At 54.6% G+C, this 14,058-nt stretch overlaps 1 protein-coding gene across 4 annotated transcripts in view; it reads right to left on the minus strand.

Annotated features, from left to right (window-relative positions):
* The window catches only part of PHF12 (PHD finger protein 12), a 30,825-nt gene extending 17,691 nt beyond the window's left edge, over window positions 1-13,134 (minus strand). For 2 of the 4 annotated variants that reach the window (XM_082776293.1, XM_082776295.1), the window contains exons 1-2: window positions 12,669-13,134; window positions 12,082-12,263 (exon numbers count right to left, since the gene is read on the minus strand). In XM_082776293.1, coding sequence (XP_082632419.1) covers window positions 12,082-12,263; window positions 12,669-12,734 — 248 coding nt within the window. In that variant the 5' untranslated portion in view covers window positions 12,735-13,134. Of the gene's footprint in view, window positions 1-4,244; window positions 5,328-5,403; window positions 5,589-12,081; window positions 12,264-12,668 lie in introns of those variants that run through there. The other 2 variants (XM_082776292.1, XM_082776294.1) reach the window with 2 other exon arrangements.
* Window positions 13,135-14,058: the final 924 nt, after the last annotated feature.

Here is a 14,058-nt window from a genome sequence, read left to right on the forward strand (position 1 = left end):
GCCTCAGGTGTTTGGCTGAAGCGGCGACTCCCCCCTCCCCGGCCCACGCTAATCTCCTGCTGACAGAAGCGTGGAAAGGGGGTGGAAGGAGGGGAAAGGAATGAACGATCCCCATGTGCTCGCTGCCCTGTGAATCCAGGCTCGGCCCTGAAACAGCTCAGCTTTTACCCCTGCTGCCAGCAGGGTTTGTAGGTCCGCAGCCACAGTCAGCACGCATCGCCCGGCCCACCTCCGCCTCCCCTCCCAGCACCCCAGGGAGGAAAAAAAAACAAAAAACCCACAGCCTTTGACTCGTGGAGGAAAAAACCCACAGCCTTTGACTTGTTCGCGGTGGATCTGAGCCCTCTGAAGCCGCCGCCGAGCGTGCCTCAACTCCTGGGAACACGTCTGCCCCATCCCAACGCACGCGCGGCCTGCCAGGCGTCCACGCGCTGCCAGGTGCCTGGGGGCATCTGTTTTACCTGCTTGCCTTCGTCTGACGTGCCTCACAATGAAACAATTAATACCGCCAGGAATCCTGAGAGGTGGCTGGAAGAGTCAGAACGGGCTCCGTGGTAAAGGCGTGTGGCGTTATGGTCGTGGGTTTTTTCATGTTTGAACTATCTGCTAGGGCAGCCCTGTGTACACAGTGCCCTTACGGGACGGCTCACCCAGGATTTACTGGAATGCTTCTTCCCAAAAGGCCTGGGAAGGAGGGGAAAAGACGAGCCTCAGAGCAGCAGCGAGGTTTTGGCTCTCAGACTAGCCTCCTGAGGTGTTTTTTTTTTTTTTTTTTGCTCGCTGTCAAGGCCTAACTGCTCCAGCAAGTGTATTAAAAGACTGATTCTGCTTCTCCTGGTTAATGAACTGTTCATCAAGGCAGCTCGCTGCACTAACAAAGACTGATGAATGCTGTTCCTGGACTGCTGGCCTCTCCGCACGGAAAGAGCATTTCCTGGGTCTTCACATAAAGCCAAGGAAGTGCTAAAGAATGCTATTTTAATTGACTAGTTATGACCGCATTCTTCAACCTTTTACTGTAAGCATAAGAGAAACTCATTTTTAAATCCGACCAAGGCGCTTGATCTTCATAACCAAGGTAAGAATTAGCACTTTGGCAGGAACACCACGGCCGCTTTCTCCCTATCTTTCATACGTTCATTAGCATGCAGATCTCCAGCCGCCAGTGTTTGCTGCCAACATGACCTGTAGCTGCACAGCACCAACTTTATCCTCACTTCCAGCACATCTCCTCTGAACCACACACCACTCCGTTGTGCTGCTCTGCAAAATTTTGGCAAACATTCACTTCGGAAAGGTCCCCCCCTTTTGTCATCACAGGCAGGAGCGATGGCCGGGGCTATTTAACCTGCAGGGTTTGGTCTGACCTGAATCAAATGTGCTCAGACAAACACATTTCTGAATTTAAGACAAAGACAGATCCAAAAGATGGAGTCTGATTTTTAAGGTTAACATCCACACAAACACCTGGAAGAACAACTCTGAAAATTACACATGTTCATCACTGCCTATTCAAAAGCCACTACACCAAATTGCTTTATTTATTTATTATTTATAATACTAGTCTAATAGCTTTTTTTTTTTTTTTTTTTTTTGAAATAGCCAAGTAGCATCTCTTGAAATTCACAACAGATTTATGTTTTCACGACTTGCTTTTGCAAACTTTTGGACTAGCTCCCATGGTCTCAGCATTATGCAGAGCCCCACTTAAATAAAATTTAAATAGCTATGATGAAATCAAAAATCTCCAAGAGTCATCTGTGTTCGGAGTTTTTAATCAAGCAAACAATAGCACAAAGCCACTCAGCTTTTCAATTTCACACTCTGGAGCTCTCATACATCAGCTGCCTGATGTTCGTCTAAATCCCATAATTACTCTTCACTTTGCTGACCTCAATAAATAAGTAAACACGCTCAAAGAACGGCACCTTTCTCAATGCAAGCCGGGCCACGGCTCTCGGAGGGAGCGTTACAGGCAGACCCGTGGTTATTTACACACGGCGTGCCTGGTGGCCATCTCACGTCAGAAGCATGTCGAGGCCGCGGAGCGCATGCCCCAGACCCACTGGGCTGCAGGCTGCTGCTCTCAGGCTGGGGTAAAGGTGGCAGGAAAACACCACGGTGTCTGGAGGAGCTTTCTGCAACGACTTGCCTTTGATTTTAGTCGTTTTCAGCAACTGGGCTTAATATTTTTGCTGCGCGGTGGAAACTAGTAACCCTGTGAAAAAAAATCTAGGTAAGATTTCTGAGTTTTGTGTCCTCAGAAAACTTCCCTTTACCTTAGCAAGGCTCAGTGACAGGCTCGTGATGAAGGACGCCGGTTACGGCTGCCAGTAAAGCAGAGGAAGAAGCATTCGGCTCTTCTATCGGGCTCCTATTTATCCTGATGATGGATAGAGGTACAGCTGCTCTACCGGCTTCATAAAGAACAAGGCTCCCTGGCTTCCTACGGCAGGGCCTCAATGGCAGCCCGAGCTAAAACAAACCAGGAAACCAACCACGCTGCCCGCACATTACAAGCGCCCCATTGAGAAACAGAGAAGGTTGCATCACTGACACATTCAGGCCTCTGGAGCGGTTTTGCTGAGCCCAAGTTACACGTTTCTGCTCACAGCTGCTCCCAAACCCTGCAGGAAGACACCTGGGACACAGCGCTTGCAGCCCCAGCCGAACCCATAAAACCCCACAGAACGAGGCAGCAGCTGCAGCTTGGTGTAGGTTCCCTGCTGCAGCTCCCTTACCTTCCTACTGCGAGTCCTGGATCAAAGAGGAGTTTACTATTTTCCGTGAAGAAAGAAGTGAGGCTTCATTACCTTAAGATAATTACTGGGAATACTGTCAGCTTTCCATGCCGGCAGCGTCTAATCAGCAGAGGTCTACAAAAAGTTCTTCAAACTCCATCTGCTCCTTAAGAGGAACAAAGTCCTGACGCTCAGGAGCACGAGAAAATCCTCCTGATGAACACAAGGATTTCTCAAGCACCGAAGCAGAGACCACCAGACTTCAGACAAGCTCAGCACAATTTCTGTTCCTCGCAGTCCTCTGAGCGTGACCCGATCGTGTTACAACCAGCAGAGTTTTAGGAACTTTCTGATCTCAAATAGGCTCACATATTGTATATGTTACACCTACTTAAGGCCAGCAGTGCAATTCACATGAACTGCAGAGCATCAGCTGCTGTACTTCTGTATCTGTGGTACAGATTCCCTTCCCCTAGGGGAATGAGTGGGAAAAAAGCTTAATAGCAGCCAGCCTACGTTTGTTTACATCGAGGTGAAAGTATTGAGCATGTATAGAAAAAGCAAGGAGAGCTGTGTACATCAGCAAGGAGACCTGGGCATCACTGGACAGGTCAGTACACGATTATTTTGGCTGCCACTAAGCAAGGATGAGGACAGAAGTGACCATTTCACATGTCACAAATTATACTGTTATAGGGCCACGCTGAGAGAAACGATGCATGCAAGGGAAGATGAAGGTACCCTAACAATCTGTCCATATGCCAGGACAAAAGCAGAGCAAGACTTGAACCCTAAGAGCCTAGGACATTAATACTGCCAGGGATGCAATCTCCCAAAGTGTCATTCGCTGCGTGCTTCTTGCATCCTTCCTTACACCACTCCTGCCAGCCTGGTGCTGTGAAGAGCACTAAGTACCACCTCGTGGAAGCCTGCATTACCTGCCTTACTTCACCTCTCCTCCTCTTCATCACCAGTGCTCCTGCCCCTCCATGTGCACATGGGCACCCCTTAGGCTCTCAGAAAATCAGTAAAGTTCTCTCCAACACAAAGATGTCTAACTTTTTTGTCTTGGGCCTGAAATCGGGAGCTTCCAACAGATTGGTTAGGCTGCATGAAAAATGTGACCGCCTGATGCCACGGGTTCCTTCTATTCATAGGAAGAACCTGGCCTAGAGAGCACTCCCCAGACAACCCATTAGTTATTATCCTCATTAACAGCTGACAAAAAATAAAAAATAAAAGCCCTTTTCCCCTTAATTTCAGGTGTTGGATTTCCATATATAAAAATAAGCACATATCTGTGCAAGTAGATATGAATGAAAAAATATGTATATTGTCACGTGTACCCTCTAAGTACTTTTTTTGGTTTTAATTTAGTTTGGTTGGTTTTGAGCTCTGATATTTGGGACATACTTGCTAGCAACTGTCTGGCTTTGTATTTATAACCAGAAATCAGAGAAGTCAAGAGGAAGACTTGTTGACTTTGGAAAATTTGGGTCATACCCCGAAATTCAGACGTTTTGCACATCCCATTTCTTTCCTGCACATCACTCCTTACGCCTGCACCGCAGACAATAGTAACAATAGCCCGAATTCAATGGCCAGATCCATCATTAAGTGTTCGGATCTTTATAGCACCATCTTCTTAACAGATTAGAAGTCATCTCCTCAAAGCTGGCTGACACATAGGGCAGCAACGGGGAGAAGAAAGAGGGCTGAGGAACAACACAGCTCTAGCGAGAATCGGTTCACCCGATCGTGTCTCTAAAGAACAATAAATGAAGAGACAGCTCTGGGGGAAAGAAAAAAAAAAATCAAAACAGGTTGGAGAGGTTTCTGAAAGGTGAGCACATTCAGCCCTCGCGATACTGAATGTGTTCAAAGGAGACGGGGCTGAAAGGACGGAAGCAATAAGGTGGCAAAGGGAGACCAAACGCAGGGAAAGCAGAACATCAGAAGAGGCTGAAACGCAGGCCCATAAAAGCAAGGATACGAATTTGCTGCCACACGGCCAAGTGCAGCACAATTCTGACACCGACACGGGGGCTAGGTTTTCCCGAGAACACCGGGGAGGAGAGGGAAATGAAGAGCAAGAAAAACAGCCCCCCAACCCCAACCAAAAGAAGAAAGCACAACCCAAAAAGCGACCTTACGCCGGGGTATAAATCCTTTTCTGCCTTTTCCCGATCACCTTCATATCCTGCTCCCGTTGCTATTCTAGACTGAGATCACCGGGAGGTTCACATGACGCCCTGCCCCAAGTCAGAGGCTGTACAGGCAGGTGTTTCACACCAATCACTGCCGCTTGCCAGAAATTCAGCATGGGGTTTTCAGCCTGCCAAATTGCATCCTCAGGCCACTGCTTTCTGCGGGGTTCAAAGGCAGTAATCTCCAGCTCCATCTAGTTTACTTCAAGTGACTCGTGCAGAGCAGACGTCAGCAGAAACGGGTTAGAGTTGGGTTCAGGCGCTCCATTTCCCCCAGCCAGCTCAGAGGCTTTTTGTACTTGAGATTTGATGCTGGAAGGACAATTTAGAGGGTTTTTCCTTCCTCTTTTCTGACTACGGGAAGCGTTTACTCCGTGCCCTAAACGAAAACGTGATTGCATTACCACCAGTGCTTCATTAAAGACAAGGTGCAGCACTGTTGTTACACAGCTTACAGACACCAGGCCCCGCAGCAATCCTGGGAGAAGCTGGGCAGACATCTAGCGTGCCGTGGAGCTGCAGGCAGCGTAAGGAAAAGCCGGCTCCGACCATCTGACTGCGTCGTAAAATCCCAAGTTTAGCCAGTAACTCGACGTGGCAAGCGGCTTTTTGCTTACACTCACTCCTTTCGGATCCAGCACTTCGTACTCCCAGAACAAAGCCATATTATGTTCTGAGATACGTTAGCATTTTCAGAACTCCGAGCTCACTTCCTGACTGGTTTAAAAAAAAACAACAGAAAAAAAAAAAAACAGGTAGCTGAGCCATTCTCACATGTGATTTATATTGCAACAGGCAGCGTTCCCTGAACGTTCAGGCTTTGCAACGCCTGCTTTCAGGAAGACACACACCTCTTTCCTGCTCTGCAAGGAGCTGCTTGCTTTCTTTGCAGCAGATTCCTGCCGCTTGCTGCTCACAGTGGCTCCCGAGCACAGGACAAGCTCAGGAGCCTCACAAACCACCAAGTCAGTCCAGAAAGAAAGACAGTTTAACACCCACTTGCACTACACACAGGGGTTTTTTACACCACCACCACAACAGCAAGTGCAAACCAAGTCAAAAAGGTCACTTTCAGGGGGCAAAACGCATATCTGACCCTTTCTCTTCCTAAAAATACAAAGTTTGTGGTTAAAAATCAGTAGCTGACAACAGCACGGGAGCACTCCCACACACCAGCCCTACCAGAAGCACAGCAGGAGGTCAGACACGCTCCCCATTTACTATCCCCACCTAAAGCAACTTCGGGAAATGGAGAGAGGGGAGAATTATCAGAGCGTCACACCACTTGGTGCGCTCACACGGTGGTCCTTCTCCCATCCCCAGCTTGAAGATCTGCAGGCAGCTGCACGACCGAGCTCGCGTGCAACGAGCAGGCACCAGGCAGGCTGAATGAAGGTGAATATATTTACAAGATAGCGCTAAGATCTCCATAACAAACAGTCATTAGCAGATTAGTATTCTGAATCTAATCCAATTAAGAATTTCCTTTGCAAATGCCTGGAGGAGATGGAATTCCTCCGGGAAGACCTTTCCACGTTTTGAAACGCTCCCGTGAGTCATGCCTGCAGGTCCCACGTACCAGGAAAGACCAGCTCCGGAGCAGCTACCGAGGCCACTTCATCCGAGGGAACTTCGTCAGGATCAAAACTCAGCTCCAGGACAGCACCGAAGGAGTTCTCAGCTCCGCCAGTCCCAGTCACGGTGAAGCTGGCACCTCCCCAAGCAAAGGGATGAAACCGCCGAGAACTTTCCTTATTAACAGCCTCACGCCGTGCCCTTTTACAGGATCAGGCCGGATGTTTGCCACGGGGCTGGTCTGTACACGAGCTGCCTGCAGACAAAGCCTAAGCGAAGCAGTTAAACATCCCCTCGTTGATTTTCAGGATCCTCGGGGCTTGCAAGTCTCGCCCCTTCACGCTGATGGTGGCGATTCACAGCTTGATCCCAACGCCTGGCTCGGGCCAACTCGTGCCCACGCTGCAGAACTCGCTCATGCTCAGCTGAACCCGAGCACACACACGCTGCCAGGAGCTGGGATTTGCCAGCCCCCCAAATGAGATCAGTTCCTCCGCTTCTCCTTATCGGTGGTTTTCTGCTGCCCTCGGCTTAAGGTCACAAATTCAGGTTGACCTTATCTGGTTTTGCACCGAGAGATTTAGGCCGAAAATAAGGGGGGGAGAGAAAAGCTTTCATTGGTACGAGCGCTGCAGAGAACTGCCAGGACCGATCATGTTACCACATCTGCAGACACATGCGCAGTGACCCCGCGCTGGGAAACCAGGCCAGTGCGACTGCTTCCTTCTGGTTTGGGAGCTAGACCACGCTGGCCCCGACAGCACCGAAGTACCAGAAGGGGAGATGCAGGGCAAGAAAAGCTGCCTGCCTCTTTTTGCCCCTCACTTTCCTGTTCTAACAAACTCCATCAGTTAAGACTGAGAGAGTTAGAGCGACGTTTTGCACAGAACTGCACTCATACAGATGTTGGAGCAGGCTTTTGCCAGGCGTTTAATGTAAAAACCAAACCAGGAAACCTCAAAATAAAAGCCTTCGCTGAGTTAAACTACACTTTTTGAAACTGTCAGAAGAGCCAACGCGTCCGAATCGCACCGACATGTATTTAATTCAGAGTCCGGGAGCTGTGCTCCTCCTCAGGTCACTCAGGGCTGAGATAAGCCTCTGGGCAGCTTCCTGGCCACCTTTCCCGGCAGGGGCAGATGCTTTGGGTCCTTTCAAAGTTTCACCTGAAAGCCGGAGGCAGCCCAAGAGGCACCTTCAGGGCAGGATCAGCAGAGACAATAGCCAGGGTGATGCTCCCCTCCCCTCACCCCCTCCAAAGAATGGGGATTTATGCAAAAACGAAGGGAGACGGAATGCTGAGATAAGGCAGGGCGGTTTAGACCTGAATGAGGCACGGAAAGAGTTACTAATGTCCCTCCAGTTAAACCCAACTCCTTTTTCCATTCCATGCACCAAGCATTTAACCCGTGCGACTCAGAGAACGTCCCCAAGGCTCAGCTCTGGCTGCTCCCCTTTGCAGCTCCGTCACTCCCGTTCGTTCTTCGACAACAGCGCTCGGGAGGAGGCTGCCAAATCGGAGGGGAAACGGAGCCAAACGCTCCAAATATAAACACGGCGAGAGGCAAGTGCTGCAAGGAGTCCGATGGAGCTCGCGGGCCCCGCTCGGGATTCGGCGTGCTTGTCCCAGCAGGGCTGCGGGGAGGTGCAGCCCGGGGAGATGCAGCCTGTGGGGGAGAAGCTGTTTTGCCAGGCAGCACCCCGACGCCGTGTGCTTACGGTTAAGGGGCAGTTGGTGGGATTTAGGCAGCTCGGGTGGCTCCGCCACGCTAGCAGCACAGCTCCCAAAGCCAGCAGCAGGCGGTTTTAGGAAGGACTCGGAACGGCGGCGCCCGGCGAGGTGAGCGATTTCCAAGAGGGCTCCTCCAAGCAGAAACTCGCAGCGAGGCTTGAAAGGGAACACAACACTGGGCTGCCTTAGCTCTCCCTCCCGCCGTCGCTCCCCTCCCCCAGCTCGCTCCCGAAACTTTTTTCCTCTCGCAGGGATCTCTCTAATCCTCCGCTGAGGCTGGAACAAATTCGCAGCACCGCGAACCGGCTTCGACACGAACTCTGCTTACCCACAGCTTAAGAAAACACAGGGAGTTCTAGCAACCACACAGCGGGAGGGGAAGGATAGCAGAAGTGCTGGGAAATAAAATGGTTTTTCAATCGCACGAAGGCAGGGCACACACACAGCGTTAGCACAGAACATCAGGACGAAACGCTTCGTGCGCCACGGCCCCAGCCCAGGTCACAAAGAGCAGAGGATCAGGAGCTAGAAGCCGTACGCTCTGCTTCCACCAAGTACCAAAGGGAGAAAAAAGCCTCTCTGGAAGTTCAAACCTGAAGACAGTCACCTGGCTGTGATATTAATCCAAGTGTGTCAAAATTAAGTATCTGGAAGGGATTGTACACTTCCCCAACCGAGGCAGGTTATCTGCGCCCTCCTGCAGCAGCCCCCGGAGGAGCCTTACACCCAGCGAGGGATTTGAGTGATTCGGAGCTGGTGCTGTGAGAAGAGCCCAAACCCTCCCAGCAGCCGAGCCGGGGAGGCGCTTCCACCCACAGAAACTCAGCCACTTCCACGGCAGAGCTGGGTATTTACCCTCAGAGACGCGCAGTGCCGCCAGCCACGAGATTCTCAGCATTCTGGCCGAGCGTTTTCTGGTTTCTGTAGAAGACGAAGGGTTTGGGGGCTAAGTTGCTTGTTCTTATTCATGCCAATTCTTATTTCCAAGCAGCACTGAGCAGAACAACTGCAAAGAGCGCAAGGACCACGTGCGGCGCCTCACGTACCGACACAACCCCAGCACTGCATGGGAGCTGCATGATCCGTGCAGCTCCTTTTTCAAGGAAAGGCAAGCTTGGGAGCCACAAACTTCTTCCCTAAAGAACCAACGTGCAGCTGTGTACAACACGACACCGAGGAGCCTTCCCTACACAGAAACCATTCTGGTTTCTGGGCCAGGCTTGTCTCCAGCCCACTGCATTAACCCGGGCCGATCACGCCTCGCCTTTCATTTTCCATCATCTCCTACACAGCACCGACCACAACCCCTTGGCCTACGAGGAGCTTTTTGTTTTCTATATTGATAATAAATGCAACCTGGTGCTAGAGCTGGCAATAAATATTTAAAGAACGGTTAAGCTGTTGACACAATTCAGCTACCGTGCTACAGCAGCGTATTTAAAGTGCTGTTCCGATTACTTAAAACAAGCGTTGCATTACAGCTGCTGCTCTTTAAATAAAAAAAAAAGAAAAAGAAAAAGAAAGGAGGCAGAAAGGAAGCTGTAAGTGCAGCCTTTATGCCTAAGTTTATATCCAGAACGGAAGTTTACTTTAAGCAAGATGTAGGAGGTAAAGGGGAAGAAAATGTGGAAAGAAAAGCCCAGCATCCCTCTGACACAACCTGGCCTGCTCGGAGGACTCGGCAGGAAGGCAGGACGGGGCCCTCAGGAGCAGCACGCAGCAGGGTTTGGGCTTTTGCTGGTCATCTGAATGCTCACCACCCAGGAGATATCCCAAGGAAGGTGAGAAAAGCAGGAACTAACAATCAGAACTGCACCTTCTGACCCTGTCCTGAAGGGCAACTAGTTAGCCAAAGGGTTTTTGCGATTATAACACAAACCAACTCAACCCTGGTACAGCCAAAGCTCCCCAGCTGTCTGGCTTACACGGCCATTTCCCACTGACCAGCTGCAAGAAACTTGCCAGATTAAGTCACAAAATTTAGCCAGATTTAGCCCTGCACTGAACAGACTCGTTTACAGCCGAGGTTAACTAGGATCCAGAGCCAACCAAGCAACTTTGCAGCCTTCATGACAGGTCTCCCATCTCGAAATCTAACATCTTAGCCTCAGCAAGAGAAAGCTCAGGATGTGTTCGAGAGTACCTGAAAGCAAACGCCACGTTTTAACCAAATAGGCCCAAAATAAGGAGGAAAAACCTTCAATTAAAGCCCACCGAGACGGTGGGATGAAAAAAAACCTTGGTGCCATTCTAGCAAGCGCGGAGGATGTGCAGCACCAGCAGCAGCACTTCCCCGGGGCAGGAGGGATGATGTCATGGCTGCTACAGCATTGTCGGGTGAGCCTGGCCCTGCGCTGCTAACGGGACACTCCCTGCACGACCGCGGCCGCACGCTCAGCAATCGGTATCAGCAATCCCTTAATAAGTGCTCAGAGACCTGCAATTAGCATAGAAACACGGCATAACCACCAAGAAAAAAAAAAAAATAGGGAAAAAAAAAAAGGAGACAGCTGGAACAGGGCAGCAAACAAAGCTCCAAAGCATGAAAGAGAGAAAGGAATGCGGTTAAAAAAAAATTCTCCCCTAAGGAAGAATCCTCCGTGCGCCCGAGCTCCAGCTGTTTGACTCGCCCCGCTCCCTCCTCCACCCCGTTTCCCCGCTCTGCCTGCGCTCGTTTCGCACCAGCCACCAGCCCCGTGGCAACTGTTGAGCAGCCTCTGCCCCACCTGGGCTCTCCCCCCCGCGCGGGAGAGGAGAGAAACTTCGGGGCTGGGAAAAAAAAGTTCAGGTGTTTTTCTCCTCTGCTGTGAGGCTTTTGTGCGGACCCGGTGCCCTCCTCCCCGCTGCAGCCTCGCAAACCGCCTCCGCGCGCGCACCTCCGCGCCACGGCCCCGAGATTTGCATGCAGGAAAAAAAAAAGCAGAAAAAAAAAAAAAAAAAGCAAAGCTCGGCCTTTTTATCAACAAAGCCGCACCGACTCCGGGCACGGAGAAGAGCCGGCCACCCCCCAAAATCCACGGCGCTTGGATGAGCCAAGCAGGTCTCCGGAGTCAGGAGGAAGGCAAAAAAAAAAGGAGGGAAAGGAATAAGCCGGGCCAATTTTTAAACTCCGCAGGCCCGGATTTCCACGGAGGGGGAGGAAAAGGGAAGGTATTTGCGCCGTTGAGCTACCCGGCGAGGGCCGCGAGGGTTCGGGAGTCATATATGCAGCCAAAATGGCGCTGAGAATAAAAATATAATTTAAAGGAAGGTCGCCATATTGTAAACAGTGAGGCAGGGAGACACAGAGGCAGCAACCTCCATTATTCCCAGCAGCTGCAGCAGCACGGAAGCGCCGGGAGAACGTCAGGCCCCGCGCGGGGGGAGACGCGGCCGCGGTTTCCACCCCACATCCCAGGGGGGGGGAAGGAGACCCCCGGGGGGCGTCCCCAGGGTGAGGGGTGAGGAGGGGAGGCCGAAGGCCCCGGGGGGGAGGCGGCAGGGCTGGCGCGGGCAGGAGCAGCCAAGCGGCCGGGCTGCGGCCTCGCCGCTCCTCGGGGCCTCTCGGCACAAAAAGAAAAGAAAAAAAAGCTGGAGGTGCCCAGGGGGGTGTCGCGGTGGCTGCCCCCCCCCCAAAAAAAAACACAGAGGGGGTGCTGCCTTCGTGCTGCGGGTCTCCCAGAGGGGTTCACGCCTCCTTGATTTTTTTTAAGGTTGGCCTCCCGGCCCTGTTCGGCCCTCCTGGATCTAACGGGGAGCTGCCGGAGGAGGAGGAGGAGGGAGGGAAGGCAGCGAGGGGGACGTGGAAGGAGACGGAGGAAGGGAGCGACGGCGGCGGGAGCCTTACCAGCACTGGAGGTGGAAGGCGGCGGGGCAGTGGTCGCAGCAGAGCAGGTCCCCTCCTTCCTTGCAGCTATCGCAGCTGTCGTGGTTGGTGGCCCTGCCGCTCCGCCGGGGCTCCTTCTCGGGCCTCCTGCTCTTCTTCTCCCCGTCCTCGCTCTTGGGGGGAGCCAGCAGGGCCTGGATTTGCTGCGTGCACACGCACACACACACACAGAGAGACACAAAAACCCCCGGCGGGGCTTTCAGGGGCTGCTCCACACCCCAACCCCACGACCCCCCCTCAACCCCACGACCCCCAGCACCACCCCAAGCCCCCCACCACCCTTCTCCCTACCCCGGGGGGGGGGATGGCGGCGGCCGGGCCCGCCCTGCGCCCTGCAGGGGCCTCTCCCGGGGGCTGGGCGAGCCGCCGCCTTCCCTCCACACTTCCTTCTATGGCCACAGGGCTTTTTTTTTTTATATTTTTTAATTTTTTTGAGGGGGTCCCCGTGTGTGTGTGCCCACCCCGGTCCCGGTGTTTGGAAGCGGGGCCCGGTGTCTGTGTGTCCCCCCCCCCCTCTCCTCCTCCTCGTCCCGGCGGCCGGGCCTCACCTCCATCAGCCCCCCGGAGGTGTCCAGGTCGTAGACGATCGTCTTGGTCTCCATCTTCTCCCACATTCAGCCAGCCCCGGGAGCGGCCCCCCCCGCCCCGAGCTCACACACACACACACACACACACACACACAGAGGAGCGGAGCACCGGCAGGCGGGCAGCAACCGGAGAGGAGCAACCGGAGAGGAGGGCACCGTGAGGGGAGCCCCCCCCCCCCCGCCCCCCAACGCTTCTCGCTCCTCGCCCAGAGGCCTCGGCCCTACCCCACGGGCCGCTGCGCTCCGCCCGCCGCCGCCGTCCTCCTCCTCCTCAGCACCCAGCCGGGCCCGGGGGCGGCTGCGGGGGACCCGCCGCCTTCTGCCATCCCCGTGACACCGGCAGAGGGCTCGGGGCTGAGCTTTTGGGGTGAGGGGGTGAGGGGGGAGCGGCCCCGGCCCCGCAGCGCCCCCGGCTCCGCTCCGCACCCGCCCGGGCCCCGCCGCCGCCGCCGCCGCCGCCGCCGCCGCCCCCCGCGCACGCGCAGCCCGCGCCCCGCCGCCCCCCGCACTGCGCATGCGCGGCCCGCGCCGCCGCCGCCACCGCCGCCGCCCCTCCCCCTCCTCCCCTCCTCCCGCCCGCCCGGCGGAGGAGGAGGAGGAGGGGGGGGGTGGGGATTGCGCATGAGCGGCGCTGCTACCCCGCTCGCCCCGCCTCTTTCCCCGCCCACCCGGCTCGCCCCGCCTCTTTTTCCCGCGCAGGCGCGGCGCATGCGCAGGGGGGAGGGAGGAGGAGGGCGCGCGCGCGCAGGCGCGTGGCCGCCGGCACGTTCCGAACGCGGAGGGAGGGGGGAGGGAGAGGGGGGGCGGGGTTTAGAGCGGCGCGGTGACGTCACGGCGCGGGGTTCGGCGCGCCGGCGGAGGGCGCGTCTGACGTCACCGCGGCGCGGGCCGCGCCTCTTAAAGGCGCAGAGCACCTGGAAAATTTGGGGGGGGGGCACCCAGGGGGTGGGGGCTGGGGGGGGGGGAGCAGCGTGGGGAGCACCCAGGGGTGCTGCAGGGCGGTCCCTCGGGTGGGGGGGCGCGGTACACAACCCGGGGAGGGCTTTATAGGGTGGTGGGTGCCCCCCCACCCCCACCCCAGGGACCCCCCCATTACCCCAGGGACCCCCCCAGGACCCCCAGTGCCCCCCCCCGCTCAGCACCACTCCAGGATTTCTTCTAAAACACCGCTTTTTTTATTAATGATCCGACCAAAAGATGAGGGGGGGGCTCCTCTGAAAAGGGGGGGGGGGGGGGCACGCACCCTATGTGACACCCCCAGCCCCAGGGAGGGGGGGGGGGGCACACAGGGACACAGCCAGGCCCGCTGCCCCCCTGCCCACCCCGGGGCTGGGGGGGGGCAGATCCGGCC

The sequence above is a fragment of the Aythya marila genome (assembly GCF_965140915.1).
Source record: "Aythya marila genome assembly, chromosome: 20".
NCBI lineage: Eukaryota > Metazoa > Chordata > Aves > Anseriformes > Anatidae > Aythya > Aythya marila.